This window comes from Periplaneta americana, chromosome 8, assembly GCF_040183065.1.
Source record: "Periplaneta americana isolate PAMFEO1 chromosome 8, P.americana_PAMFEO1_priV1, whole genome shotgun sequence".
Classification (NCBI taxonomy): domain Eukaryota; kingdom Metazoa; phylum Arthropoda; class Insecta; order Blattodea; family Blattidae; genus Periplaneta; species Periplaneta americana.
In genome coordinates this window covers 30017639-30032732 of record NC_091124.1, presented here as the reverse complement: position 1 = coordinate 30032732, position 15094 = coordinate 30017639, and the positions used below count along the sequence as shown (strand labels likewise).

The window sequence follows — 15094 nt, the reverse complement described above, 5'->3', positions numbered from 1 at the left end:
CTTAGGAAAATATTTGGGGCTAAGAAGGATGAACTTACAGGAGAATGGAGAAAGTTACACAACGCAGAACTGCACGCATTGTATTCTTCACCTGACATAATTAGGAACATTAAATCCAGACGTTTGAGATGGGCATGGCATGTAGCACGTATGAGCGAATCCAGAAATGCATATAGAGTGTTAGTTGGGAGGCCGGAGGGGAAAATACCTTTGGGGAGGCCGAGACGTAGATGGGAAGATAATATTAAAATGAATTTGAGGGAGGTGGGATATGTTGATAGAGACTGGATTAATCTTGCACAGGATAGGGACCAATGGGGGCTTATATAAGGGCGGCAATGAACTGCCGGGTTCCTTAAAAGCCAGTAAGTAAGTAAGTAAGTAAGTAAGTAAGTAAGTAAGTAAGTAAGTAAGTAAGTAAGTAATTAAGCGAAGGGTCTATATACCAGTCGTCGGCAAATTTGTACTCACTATGACATCACTGGACGCAACCAGCAATACATAAGATGTAATAGGCTATCAATCGAGGAGTATAGAGCACTCCGTTCGGATTCCAGTGGCGGACTCTCAACATAAGCATGTGACGTAGACTACACAATATTGATTTATAGATATACAGATTATATGTTGTTTCGCCTTTATTTCTACTGTGCTACAACAACCTAGGAAAATACGTCACAAATTGCCACTTTAATACAACTCGTAAACTTTCGTCTGTTAGTGACGATCTATGTTAGGTTATTACAAGTTTTCGTTCAGAAAACAAGTGTTCCGAAACATATTGAATATAGAGCCAAACATAGCAGCTATGGAGGGTAGCGGCAGGTGACCTGTGACAGGAGAGCATTTTAAGTAAATCTAAGCCAGGTGGCCCGGTTTCGAATCCTGGTCGGGGCAAGTTACCTGGTTGAGGTTTTTTCCGGGGTTTTCCCTCAACTCAATACGAGCAAATGCTGGGTAACTATCGGTGCTGGACTCCGGACTCATTTCACCGGCATTATCACCTTCATTTCATTCAGACGCATAATAACCTACATGTTGATACAGCGTCGTAAAATAACCCAATAAAATAAAAAAGGATTAAATCTAAGCCAGTTGGTGAGTTATACAATGACAAGTTTTATGTCCTCACTTATTTCCAGCTCTCTTAATAACACGTTACTCCACCTAGTAGACCTTTTAAAGTCGTAGTTCGAGTCCCATATGTTACTACAGATATAAGTTGCTTTATGTTCACATTCATTTCTTGTACTGTATATATTTTCTTCATGCTTGAATAACTTCTATCCTGTCGTATTTCCTTTAAATACAATGACTTCGAGCAAGTACAGTGTGCTCATAAAGTCCCAGTACATTTTGGGGATAACGTAGTCCAATTACAACGAAATTTTATATGTAGTATCTACTACAAAGTCAGTGTTCCACGTGACCTCCATCAATCTCAAAACACGTTTCCCAACGAAGCACCGTTGCCTGGAAAACATTCACCAACATATCCTCTGTAATCATTGCACTGGCCTGGCGTATTCGTTCTTTCAGCACTTGCAGATTAGGAACCTTGGTTCGGTACACCCGTTGCTTGATGAACCCCCAAGCGAAAAAGTCCAGAGGTGTGAGGTCTGGTGAACGCGGTGCCCACATACGAGGAGATGCTCTTCCAATCCACCTGTTGGGAAACATGTTATTGAGATACGCACGTACTGTCAGAGCAAAGTGTGGTGGTGCTCCATCTTGCTGCAACACCACTGTATCAATGACACCATCTTGCAGTAACTGTGGGTGTAAGAAAAGTTGCAACATATCAAGATACATGTCTCCCGTGATTGTTTGCTCGGCGAACATGTATGGACCGTAAACTTTTCGTTTAGTCAAGCCAAGCCAAACATTCACTTTCGGTGAATGCCTTTCCCATTCCATGGTATCATGTGGCATCTCGTCCGCCAAGATGCGACAATTGTGTCGATGAACACGTCCACAAACATGAAACGTGGCTTCGTCGGTGAATAAGATGTGACCCATTAAGTTTCCCCGGTCTGCAGCTTCACAGAGGTCACAACACATTGCTCGTCGTGCTGCATAATCTTCGGCTTCCAGTTTCTGCACCACTTGGAGATGATATGCTCGTTTTTTCAGAGTAAAACGAAGCACCTTCCAGACTGATGATCGTGGTATCCCCAGCTCTCGACTCACACGGCGAGTGGGCGCCTGTGGACTACGCTCAATCGCGTTCTGGATAGCCTCCATGCTTTCGACGGATATTTATGGTCGTCCTGTACGTGGCTCATCCCTGACAGATCCGGTTCGCATGAACTTATTCACCAGAATCTGGATGTTACCTCGTGTTGGAGCCGATTTCCTGAACTTTCTTTCGAAACGGTTTCGAACTTCTTCGTAAGACTGGCCTCTTAAACGAGCAGCAACAATCTCTATCCGCTCTTCACTGGTGTACACGGTGTGTATCTTTCCAATGCCTATAACAGAAATATGATATGTAAGCGAGTTCTTTAAAATGTACTGGGACTTTATAGACACACTGTATTCTTATACAGAGAGATCCTTCGTAACTCCGCGAGTGAACATTACCAATGAGACAGGGAAATCAAAAACTCTCCAACTCCAATAAACCAAATTTTACAGGAGAGAGAAAAAAATTATTATTTCCCTTATTAACTTCAAATATTATACATTTATATATGAATATTGTGTAAAATTATATTCTTTATCAATTAAATACTTCAAAACCTAAATTTTTAAATCATCTTACGCTACAATTTGAAATAAACACTGCTGGAGTTAGTTGTTTTCTGACTTCCACAGTGTATGAATTAAGAAAAGTGAATAAATATGAGCCATGTGAAAATAAAAGATAAGTATATATCATAATTTCCTTATGAAACATTGGAATATACGAGAAAATGGAAGTTTATTATTAAGTTTAACATTGCTACATTTTTTAAAATTTCAAGTATATCAGACAGAAAAACACAAATTACCATAAACCACATCAAAATACACAAATAAAACCACAAACAATATTAAAATGTTAACACAGTCTTATTCATGTTACAGATTCTGTTTTTTTCTCTCACTCTCATGTTCTTCCTGTGCATCTAGATTCTAGATTATTACTGTCCGCAAATAGAGTTTGGTAATTCATCCTACTTTCCTCAGAAATAAACTGCATTAAATTTTGCAAGTCCTTTTGCTCTCTTCTTTCAAAGGCAATGCTGAATTGTACTTTATGCTCGACCATGCCCAAATGTAGTAATTATACACCTGGTAGCAGTCCTTTAATGCATGTCATTAAAGTACACCTACTCATTAAAGTACAGGTGTTCAGTCAATGACAACTCAGCTTACAGGTGTTCAGCCAATGGCAAGTCAGCTTTGTACCGTTATAAAACCGCAAGTATCGATTATTCTCGGATATGCAATCGAAAGAGAATTAGTGAAAAGTCACGGGGGCTGGAAATCCAATACTGTCGCAGAAGGTTATGTTCTGTTACTATAATAATTAGCGTTAATTGTAAATAATATTCAAATAAATTCAATTTGTCATCTCGTTTTTCAATGTCGAATTCAATAATCAAGGTTATATCAAGTTTAACGGGATTACATCAAGGTCAATGACATTATTGTTCCTCGGAAAAAATCAATACTCTCGCATCTGCGCACATCTCACAATTCACGACCTAGAACAAGGTCACTTCCGATCTTGTCAGATACAAATAAAATGTATACATCTGAATAATTTCAAGTTAGAAATATGGTCGAGCATAAAAAGTCGTATGAAACTCGCCTATAATGGTAATTAAGAAGCTCGTAGCTCGTATGAAGTTTCATAAACATCCAAACTCGCTTCTTAATTACTATCATTATAGGCTCGTTGCATAATGTACTATTAGTTGGCTGGGGAATGATGCATCTGTATTGGGTTTCTGGAAGTTAATCGACTCGATATTGTGCCTTTAATACTTACATGCATTTCATATATTTTTGTGACATTCTGAATACCGTATCATATCACTTTACTCAGCTGGTTGAGCGATAGCGTTGCCACCTACCGGGAAATTAAGCTTGGAATGCAAAAACTCTCTTATTCCATGGAGTAAGTGGAGTTCTGACTTCCACGAGTTTTAAAACAGCCCCCAGAATGCAGATGAATGTCGATATTAGTGTATTCTTACCTTCCACGCATGCGGGACGAACTAAAAAGCACCATCCAGTCCATAACTCAATTTTGTCAAAAATTAGGGTTAGTGGGTTTTTGATCTCCCTGTCTCAATTCTTCTCTATCAATATCTGTGTTTCCATCTAAAGAGAGAGATTAGACCACTGTTTATTCATCTTTGATTTTATTTCTCGTTCAGCTGGTGTTTCAATATCCCTTATACCCCTTTGTATTGTTCGATTACGTTTATATTTATTATTGGATTATTATTTGACATTCTGTTATGAAATTGGATTTAATTGTATGTGGATAATTTTATACTGTTAAAACATCAGATTATCCGGGACAAATAATGTTAGCAACTTTATTCAGACATGTTTTAATGAACTGTCCTTCATTATAGCACTTCAATGATTTTGCGATTTCCAAAGCAATAAAATAACTTGCATGGAGTTACCTTTGACTCATCTTGTTTCATCATATTGTAGTACCGGAACTGTTATTTGATTTCAGTTTCTTTTATGTTTTAATTCCTTTGCTCAGTCCAGCCTTACGAAAAGAAAATTAAGTTTATCCTTATTTTCAACTGTATATACATTTCCGTTTACAATTACATTGGATATGTTTTTGCTTACGCCTACATCGAGATGTGAAAAAATAAATAAATAGATAGATAGATAGATAGATAGATAGATAGATAGATAGATAGATAGATAGATAGATAGATAGATAGATAGATAGATAGATAGATAGATAGATAGATAGATAGATAGATAGATAGATAGATAGATAGATAGATAGATAGATAGATAGATAGATAGATAGATAGATAGATAGATAGATAGATAGATAGATAGATAGATAGATAGATAGATAGATAGATAGATAGATAGATAGATAGATAGATAGATAGATAGATAGATAGATAGATAGATAGATAGATAGATAGATAGATAGATAGATAGATAGATAGATAGATAGATAGATAGATAGATAGATAGATAGATAGATAGATAGATAGATAGATAGATAGATAGATAGATAGATAGATAGATAGATAGATAGATAGATAGATAGATAGATAGATAGATAGATAGATAGATAGATAGATAGATAGATAGATAGATAGATAGATAGATAGATAGATAGATAGATAGATAGATAGATAGATAGATAGATAGATAGATAGATAGATAGATAGATAGATAGATAGATAGATAGATAGATAGATAGATAGATAGATAGATAGATAGATAGATAGATAGATAGATAGATAGATAGATAGATAGATAGATAGATAGATAGATAGATAGACCAACGAACGAACGAACGAACTAATTAATTAATTAATTAATTAATGAGTGAATGATTGAATGAGTGAGTGAGTGAGTGATTGAATAAATAAATAAATAAATTAATTAATTAATTAACAAATAAATAAATAAATAAAATTTCATTTACATCAAAGGTAGATGCCGCGAAGAAATTAATCGTACTGAATAACAACAGTGGAAATAAATTAATGTCTTCAATTGAATGATTAAATACGTATTGTTAGGCTCTTAAGTTTCAGGAAAAGCATAAGAACTCTTGGAAAAAAGAAGAAAAGTCTGGAAACAGTAATGCTATAAATGTTCTCTACAGCTGCCATCTAGTTGCTTTTGCAGTACTATATTATAACAAAAGAAGAACTCGATGCGAAGTTTTCTTTCAATAATACCAGAAATGAATGGCACTGAATAACGCTGGATGAAGTTTCTTTATTAATAATTTCAAAATATAATCTCTCACTGGAATTAAATGATGAAATTTCAAGATTGTAATTTTTAGAATACAGCTCCTAATTAACTGAAGAAGAAAATAAGTCGGGAAACAATACTGCTGTACATGTTCTCTGCGGATGCCGCTTTGTTATTATTTCACGTACTAAATTACCGTATAACAAAAGAAGAACTCGATGCGAGATTTCCTTTCGCATAATAAGAAAACTTGTTACTTATTGAGTGGGCTGACTTTTATTGTGGTGAACTTGAGTATTATTAGTCAGGGGCGGCTCGTCCATAAGAGCTGCAGAGCTGCAGCACTCCCTGCTTTGACAGGAAAATAAAAATAATATTTATTTTAATTTGAAGAAGAATTGTTACAGCTTTTATTGGTAAATTGCTTTATATTTCATCTGGCCGGGAATATGTACTATTATCTTATGCATTATCTTTTTGCGTGTCGACTGTACTGGAATTGACACTGCATTCAAAGTCGTCCTGGGATCTGCAGGGTGGGACAGATCATGAAGAGTGTGTCTTGCTTGGAAGGGGGTAGAGGGGTGAAGGGAAGCAGAGGGAAACTGCCGCTGTTTAAAACCCATATTTCACTGCAGTGGCTTGCAGAGCCAGGCGACAAGGGAAGATCTTTCCTCCCCTCCCACACCGCTATTGTAATGCTACGTCAAATGGATTCTCTATTCCCTTGAAACTTAATGACAAAATTTTTATTTTCTCTTCACATACTTATTGTTGTGTAATCTTATCGAGTTAATATAACTTTTATCTTATTATTACGCATCTAACCAGCTTCCAGCAGAACCTAATATTTGCTTTAACTCAAAATGATTGCATGAGTATAATCCTTTTGATATAGCACATAAAATACGAAAGAGACTTCTTTTCCAGTTTTAGAAAATTGTTGACCATCAGCATATTATTATCTGAGTGTTGCTTTGGTGTGACGTCTTAGTACCGTAACTTAACCAGTGCAAGTGTGCAAGCATGAGTGTGTGTGAATTACAGAATATTAATTTTATTTTTCTCAACTTTCCCTTGCGGAGAAAATTAATGTAATGAAGTGAAATTAAAGGGTCGTTCGTTACCCAACTTAAATCTTACTCGAGCTTCTTCCAGCCGAAATAGTGCATATATGTAAGGAAGTATAATAATGACATTTACGCTGAGCATTTCTGGTTGCCTCCTCTTCGGTGGTGATACTGCGTAGACTAGGAGTGGTGTGACAGATTTAGGACATTTTCCTCTAGATATTAAAAAGCACGAATCTTCGCAATCTCACCTGAAAAATGTTGTTTCATTTGCTATGTTAGGCAAAACTATTATTGCTGCGCAATTAAGTGAAACGAATAGAACAAACATTCTCAAACATAATCAAGAAGTGAGAAAAATTCGTAAAATTATTTTAAAAAATATTGATTGTATCAAATTTTGCGGCCAATATGAACTTCCCCTTAGGGGACATGATGAAAAAACGATTCGAAGGACTCTGGTGTACTGTATTTCGTGGGTTGCTACAGTCCGTGAGTAATCTAAACGAGCCTCTCAAAAATCATTTGGAACATGCCACTGTTTAAGGTTATTCTAAGACAATTCAGAATGAACTGGTAGATTGCATGATGAGTGTCTGCCGATCTGAAATTCAGACTGAAATCGATGGTATTAGTTTTTTTTTAGTGATTAGAAAATGATGCCACAGACATCTCCCAACTAAGTGAGAAAGTATTGGTTTTTCGATATGTAGTGCATTTATTTTTGTTCTATACTTATTAGTAATGGTATCAAGAAGTGAAATTTGTATGTACCAAAATCTACTGCAGCTCTCCCAATCCACAAGTTCACGAGCCGCCACTGATATTAGTCTTTTGTCCATTCACAGTTACGAGAGAAATGTAGAACATTAAGAAGACTAGGCACTGCGAGGGATCTCAAGTTTGGGAGATAAAAATGTCCCTGTCAACGTTGGATATTGGAGAATTTAGAATTCACAGTTGGCTGGAATCAAGGCAGCCATGGCCTGCAGATCTAATGCAACTTCATTGAATCGGAAGAGAAGATTTTCGAATGATGTAGGTTTCCTGACAGATAAAGGCAACATTTCAGTTTAGAGTGTTGGGGAACGTTACAATAACTGCCAGTTTATTTTTAAGATAATAGTTCGGAGAGTAAATGTTAATTGAAGGGTTCAGATCCATTGTGGGCCAAGCGCCATTTATTAAAAACGGAGAAAGCAATGGTTAAAGTTAAGTGAATACCATAGTTTTAATGTGTATACTTTATATTACTTGCTATATGTTTCCATTGAATTATGACATTAACTTCATTTTAACCATGTTTTCTACGGTTTTAGTAAATGGCGCTTGGCCCGCTATGGTTCTGAACCCTTCAATTCTATTTATTGTACTGTATTTACATTAAATTCATAAAATTTTGTATTAATAATCCCATAGCAATTTCACTATAATAAATATTAAGAAAGGTCCTCCAGCTTGGGGGTTGGGCGAAGGGCTAACAACCCATCACCGTAAAAAACAGCTTGTTACGAAACCTAACAGTAAGCCTCGGAATGGGACCGATTCTCCGGCACGACCACAGTTATATTACCGGTTGTTCTGCATGGTTGTGAAACTTGGATTCTCACTTTGAGAGAGGAACAGAGATGAAGGGTGTTTGAGAATATGGTTCTTAGGAAAATATTTGGGGCTAAGAGGGATGAAGTTACAGGAGAATGGAGAAAGTTACACAACGCAGAGCTGCACGCATTATATTCTTCACCTGACATAATTATGAACAAAAAATCCAGACGTTTGAGATGGGCAGGACATGTAGCACGTATGGGCGAATCCAGAAATGCATATAGAGTGTTAGTTGGGGGGCCGGAGGGAAAAAGACCTTTAGGGAGGCCGAGACGTAGGTGGGTAGATAACATTAAAATGGATTTGAGGGAGGTGGGATGTGATGGTAGAGACTGGATTAATCTTGCTCAGGATAGGGACCAATGGCGGGCTTATGTGAGGGCGGCAATGAACCTCGGGTTCCTTAAAAGCCAGTAAGTAAGTAAATATTAAGAAATTATTGTAATGTTGCAAAATATGGTTTTGATATTCGACAAGAAACACAATTTTAGTATTCCGAATACCGAAAAATTGTTCGTATATTCTATGTGTTCACTAATCTTTATACGAAACAACGAGTCAAAGTCAGATCGGAGAAGAAATGTCAGAAGGAAGCGAAATAGGGAGAGGAGTATGACAAGGTTGCCTTTATCACCTACCCTGTTCAACATTTATTTGGAAGATTTAGTGAAGGACTGTTTTCAAATAGTAGGAGGAAGAAGAATAAAGTGTATCAGATTTGCTGATGATATGGCGTTGTTAGCAGAACAGGAGACGATATTAAGGGATATGCTACTGGAGCTAAATGACAGCTGTGAGCAGTATGGCATAAAGATAAATGCCAGCAAGACGAAGACCATGGTTATTGGAAGGAAAATAATGAAGGTAAACGTGCGAATTCTAAATGAGGCAGAAGAGCATGTAGACAGTTTAAAATACTTTGGTTGTACTATACTGTAAGCAGTAACATGAGCTGTTGCCAGTAAATCAAAAGTAGGATAGCAATGGCAAAGGAAGATTTTAATAGAAAAAGTAGGATCTCCTGCTGACCTCTGGAAAAAGAACTATGGAAGAGACTAGTGAAGTGCTTTATGTGGAGTGTGGCATTGTATGGGCCAGAAACATGGACATTACGACGAATGGAGCGTGTGAAGTGGACAGACAGAATAAGAAATTAAGTTATGCTGGAAAGATTGGGTAAAGAATGAATTATGGTGAAAATGATAAGGAAGAGAAAAATGAATTGGTTGGGTCAATGATTGGGAAAAAAACTGCCTACTGAAAGATGCACTTGAAGGAATGGTGATCAGGAGAAGTGTTCGAGGAGGAAGAAGATATCATATGATAGACGACATTGAGATATATGGATCATATGCGGAGACTAAGAGAACGGCAGAAAATAGGAAAGATTGGAGAATACTGAGTTTGCAGTCAAAGACCTGCAATTTCCCAAACACTATGTATGTATTAGGTCACCTACCATTCGAATAATTAAATGAAATTTTACACATGATTTTTTTCGGAAAAAGTATTATGTGTCTTTCACGTGTTAAATTTTATTACCTTCTTTACATGTTACGGCCTGCTACTGCCCATCTTCAGAACTGGTTGTTGCTGGTCTTGGCGCCTTTTGTTTTGTTTCCTGTGGGGGTGTGTTTGTGTAGTGTAATGTGGAGTCAAAGTGTGTGTGTGTTCTGAAATTGAGTTGTGTGTTGAGAATTTCATTTGGATGTGTTTTTATGTGTCTGTATATTTCGTATTGTTCTAGTGTGTTTAGTTTCTGGCTTTTTGGTTGGATGTGTAGAATTTCCATGTCTGTGTTGATGTCTCTGTAGCTGTGGTTAGCATTTGTGAAGTGTTCTGCATATGTGGAAGTGTTTTGTAATTTTGTTATGGCTGTGATGTGTTCTTTGTAACGTATGCAGATATGCAGAACACATCACAAATGCTAACCACACCTACAGAGACATCAACACAGACATGTAAATTCTACACATCCAACTAAAAAGCCAGAAACTAAACACACTAGAACAATACGAAATATACAGACACATAAAAACACATCAAAATGAAATTCTCAACACACAACTCAATTTCAGAACACACACACTCTTTGACTCCACATTACACTACACAAACACTCCCCCACAGGAAATAAAACAAAAGGCGCCAACACAAGCAACAATCAGTTCCGAAGATGACCAATAGCAAACCGAAACATGTTAACAAGTTAATAAAATTTAACACGTAAAAGACACATAATACCTTTTCCGAAGTGATATAGTGTTAAAAGTTGTGTAATCAAGATGTGACATTTTTTTTGGTGGGAAAATTGAAAATATAATATAATATAATATGATATAATATAATATAATATAATATAATATAATATAATAATAATAATAATAATAATAATAATAATTTATTTAACCTGGCAGAGTTAAGGCCATACGGCATTCTTTAACACTCAACCAGGAGTAAAACTGCGTTACAAAGATACTACAAATTTACAAAGTACAATACAATTTTTCACACAAAACTGAATAAGATAATAATAATATAATGTAAACAAGAAGTAAGTAAAAATCAGACGTTATATATGACATACAGAAAGAAAGGAAAGAGCATAATAAAATATGAACAGCAGGTCAAAATAAATGAGACAAAGTATAAAAAATAAGACAATAATTGATAATAATAATAATAATAATAATAATAATAATAATAATAATAATAATAGTAATAAAATAGTGCAGTACAAAGCATACAATGAATACAATATTTTTAGGTACACACAGTAAGGAAAATTATATATAGCTCGAGTTATCACATTATAGATATACCATTATCGGGAAATATGAAAACAAAAAGATAAAATAAGTTAAATATCACTAGAACATAAAAAAATGTGAATACGTGGAAAGATGCAATACAACACTTGTCATAAGATAATTTTCTAACTTGGATTTGAAAGATTTCAAAGTTCGGCAGCCCTTGACTTCAGGCGGCAGAGAGTTCCAGTGACGAGAGGTAGCAACAGTGAAAGATGAGGAATACAGAGACGATGTGTGAAGTGGAATTTCTAGCGTGTGATCGCGTTGTGATCGAGTATTAATATTGTGATAGCGAGAGAGAGTATGAAAACGAGCGAATAAATCATCTCTGTATTCCTCATCTTTCACTGTTGCTACCTCTCGTCACTGGAACTCTCTGCCGCCTGAAGTCAAGGGCTGCCGAACATTGAAATCTTTCAAATCCAAGTTAGAAAATTATCTTATGACAAGTGTTGTATTGCATCTTTCCACGTATTCACATTTTTTTATGTTCTAGTGATATTTAACTTACTTTATATTTTTGTTTTCATATTTTCCGATAATGGTATATATCTATAATGTGATAAATTGAGCTATATATAATCATAATTTTCCTTGCTGTGTGTAATTAAAAATATTGTATTCATTGTATGCTTTGTACTGCACTATTTTATTATTATTATTATTATTATTATTATTATTATTACTATTCTTATTTTTATTATTATTATTATTATTATTATTATTATTATTATTATTATTATTATTATTATTATTAATTGTCTTATTTTTTTATACTTTTTACTTTGTATGTCTCATTTATTTTGACCTGCTCTTCACATTTTATTATGCTTTTTTCTTTCTTTCTGTATGTTACATATTATGTCTGATTTCTACTTACTTGTTGTTTACATTTTATTATTATTATCTTATTCAGTTTTGTGTGTAAAATTGTAGTGTACTTTTTAAATTTGTAGTGTTTTTTGTAATGCAGTTTTACTTCTGGTTGAGTGTTAGAGAAGGCCGTATGGCCTTAACTCTGCCAGGTTAAATAAATTATTATTATTATTATTATTATTATTATTATTATTATTATTATTATTATTATTATTATTACATAAGAGAGGGATGAAGTGTGCATAATTCGATATAAGAGAGAAAGTGAGTGCAGATTTCTCCTCTCATGTAAACGAAGTCATATATATATATATAAATTGAAATGTTTCTCCAGAAGTCAGTAGCGCATATCTTTAGTTCTGGGAAGAAATTTCCACTTCGGATCACCTCCTGAATTCCTTACTTAATTTGTGGTGGATGAAGACGATGTTGGGTATGTTTTCTCGCAGGCATTCGTTCTCCACTGTTCAGAATAATTCCTGCCAGCGATGCCTACTTCAACAGGAGCCCATCTCGCTTCATCCCAGGTTACCAGTCCCAAGCGAACGTTCGGAGCAAATAACCACTGGAATGCCAATAACAGGCGTCGATCTGAGTGTCAGATATGCGGAGTGCGATTTGAATGTGGGTGAGGGGGAATCCCCCAATATAAAAGCTCTGTTCATTCCAGTCAGGGGTGATATTTTTTCAACGCTCCTCTTTCTTACAAACGAACTTTTTTGTTCGAAACATCTCAAAGAGTAAGTCCCTGAAATTAAGGACATTACTTACGGCACACTCTGTATACTATAAACAGATATGCAGTTAAATGCTTATTGAAATGTGTTTCAAAATACCAACAACAGACATAAACAAATCCTCTGTTATTATATTATTGCATATATTATTGTAATGTACCGAAGTACATACGATATTTCCATGCAGATATTCTGCGTCATCATACGATGAAAGAGTAATGGAACGGAGAAAAATTCTCTGTGGCACCGGGATTTGAACCCGGGTTTTCAGCTCTACGTGCTGATACTTTATCCACTAAGCCACACCGGATACCCATCCCGGTGTCGGACAGAATCGTCTCAGTTTAAGTTCCAACTCTTGGGTTCCCTCTAGTGGCCGCCCTCTGCACTACTAAGTTCCAACTTAAACTGAGACGATTCTGTCCGACACCGGGATGGGTATCCGGTGTGGCTTAGTGGATAAAGCATCAGCACGTAGAGCTGAAAACCCGGGTTCAAATCCCGGTGCCGGAGAGAATTTTTCTCCGTTCCATTACTATTTCATCGTATGATGACGCAGAATATCTGCATGGAAATATCATATGTACTTCGGTACATTACAATAATATATATGATATGCGAAATCACTTCGTGATTTAAGACGGCGCTTATTCCGTCGGATCCCGGCTAACTAGTCACTCATAACGAGTGCACCTCAGCACATGTTTGGACTTCAGTCCTACGTTCAACTTACCATCTTCCATACTCCAATTAAGGAAAAACATCGTATTCGGAGACAATGGCAACGAGGGAGGCAACCATGGCAGCGGAAGAAGCTGAATTATCTCATACGATTAGTCAAGACAAATCTTGAACAACATCGCCTGCAGTCATATCAGTCTTACTAATCATCTCTATCTGAAGCTGATAATACTCTTTGGTACGCTACAAAGCGTATTCTACGCGAGCCAACAGTCATCCCGACACTTCAGTTAGACTCTCAAATAGCCACAGACACAGAGTCGAAATGTAACTTGCTTGCATCTCATTATCAACATGTATTCACCCCAAACGAGAATAAAAATGAACAGACTACCTCTGAATTAGAAAAAGAACTTATAGAAAATATTAATGAACCGACTGTCCCAGAGAAAATGTCCTATACTACTCCACAAGAATTGTCTCACTTCATTCAAAGGCTTCCAAATAAAAAATCTCCAGGCCATGATCTTATACCCAACATTGTACTAAAGAAGCTCACCAACAAAGCTCTTACTTACTTGACGATAGTTTTCAATGCTGCCCTTTTAATTGGGTACTTTCCTCGAGCCTGTAAGCTTGCTGAAATCATTGTTTTTCATAAGCCTAACAAACCTAAGCACTTGCCATCAAGTTACCGACCTATTAGCTTACTGCGCACGCTATCGAAATTGTTTGAGAAGGTTATTCATCATCGCATTTGTAAATTTACGTTCCAAAACAAGATAATACCAGACTTTCAGTTTGGCTTTCGTCCAAAACATTCTACAACACACCAACTGCAAAGAGTCACTGAATCCATTATAAAAGGCTTTGAAGAAAAACAGTATACTGCCACTGTGTTTCTGGATATTGCCCAAGCATTTGATACTGTTTGGCATGATGGTCTAATGCTAAAATTATATAGAATTGGTTTTCCTGACTATCTCACACGCATCGTGAAAAGTTTTTTATCTGAGCGTCAGTTCTCAGTACGTATAGATGGCATTAAATCAACGCTTCGTCCAGTTTTAGCCGGAGTACCACAAGGATCCATACTGTCACCACTTCTCTTCAATATCTTCACATATGACATTCCATGTTTACAACCGTCACACATAGCTATGTATGCTGACGATACAGTTCTCTTTTATTCTCATAGTGACCTAAATACTGCAATCAGCACTCTTCAGACATCCTTACAGGAGCTGTCCAAAGGTTCTCTGACTGGAGATTACTACTCAACATTACCAAGACAGAAGCTAAAATCCTCTCTTTAAGGCCTATTCATAATCCACCTCCTTTGGTTCTTCTAAATGAACAAGTTACATGGCTCTCCAGTCAAGAAGCTGTCAAATATTTGGGA

The 15094-nt window shown here is 36.1% G+C and overlaps 1 protein-coding gene across 1 annotated transcript; it reads right to left on the bottom strand.

Moving 5' to 3' along the window:
- Window positions 1-418: 418 nt before the first annotated feature.
- Window positions 419-12833, bottom strand: LOC138704286 (uncharacterized). The gene is made up of 2 exons (XM_069832151.1): window positions 12678-12833; window positions 419-2471 (listed from the first exon to the last, which is right to left on the bottom strand). Exon 2 carries the CDS (start codon window positions 2242-2244, stop codon window positions 1414-1416), a length of 831 nt encoding a protein of 276 aa, XP_069688252.1. The 5' UTR covers window positions 2245-2471; window positions 12678-12833; the 3' UTR covers window positions 419-1413.
- Window positions 12834-15094: the final 2261 nt, after the last annotated feature.

Coding starts and splice junctions, on each gene's coding strand:
- LOC138704286 (XM_069832151.1), bottom strand. CDS start 2,244: ATGGAGGCTATCCAGAACGCGATTGAGCGTAGTCCACAGGCGCCCACT.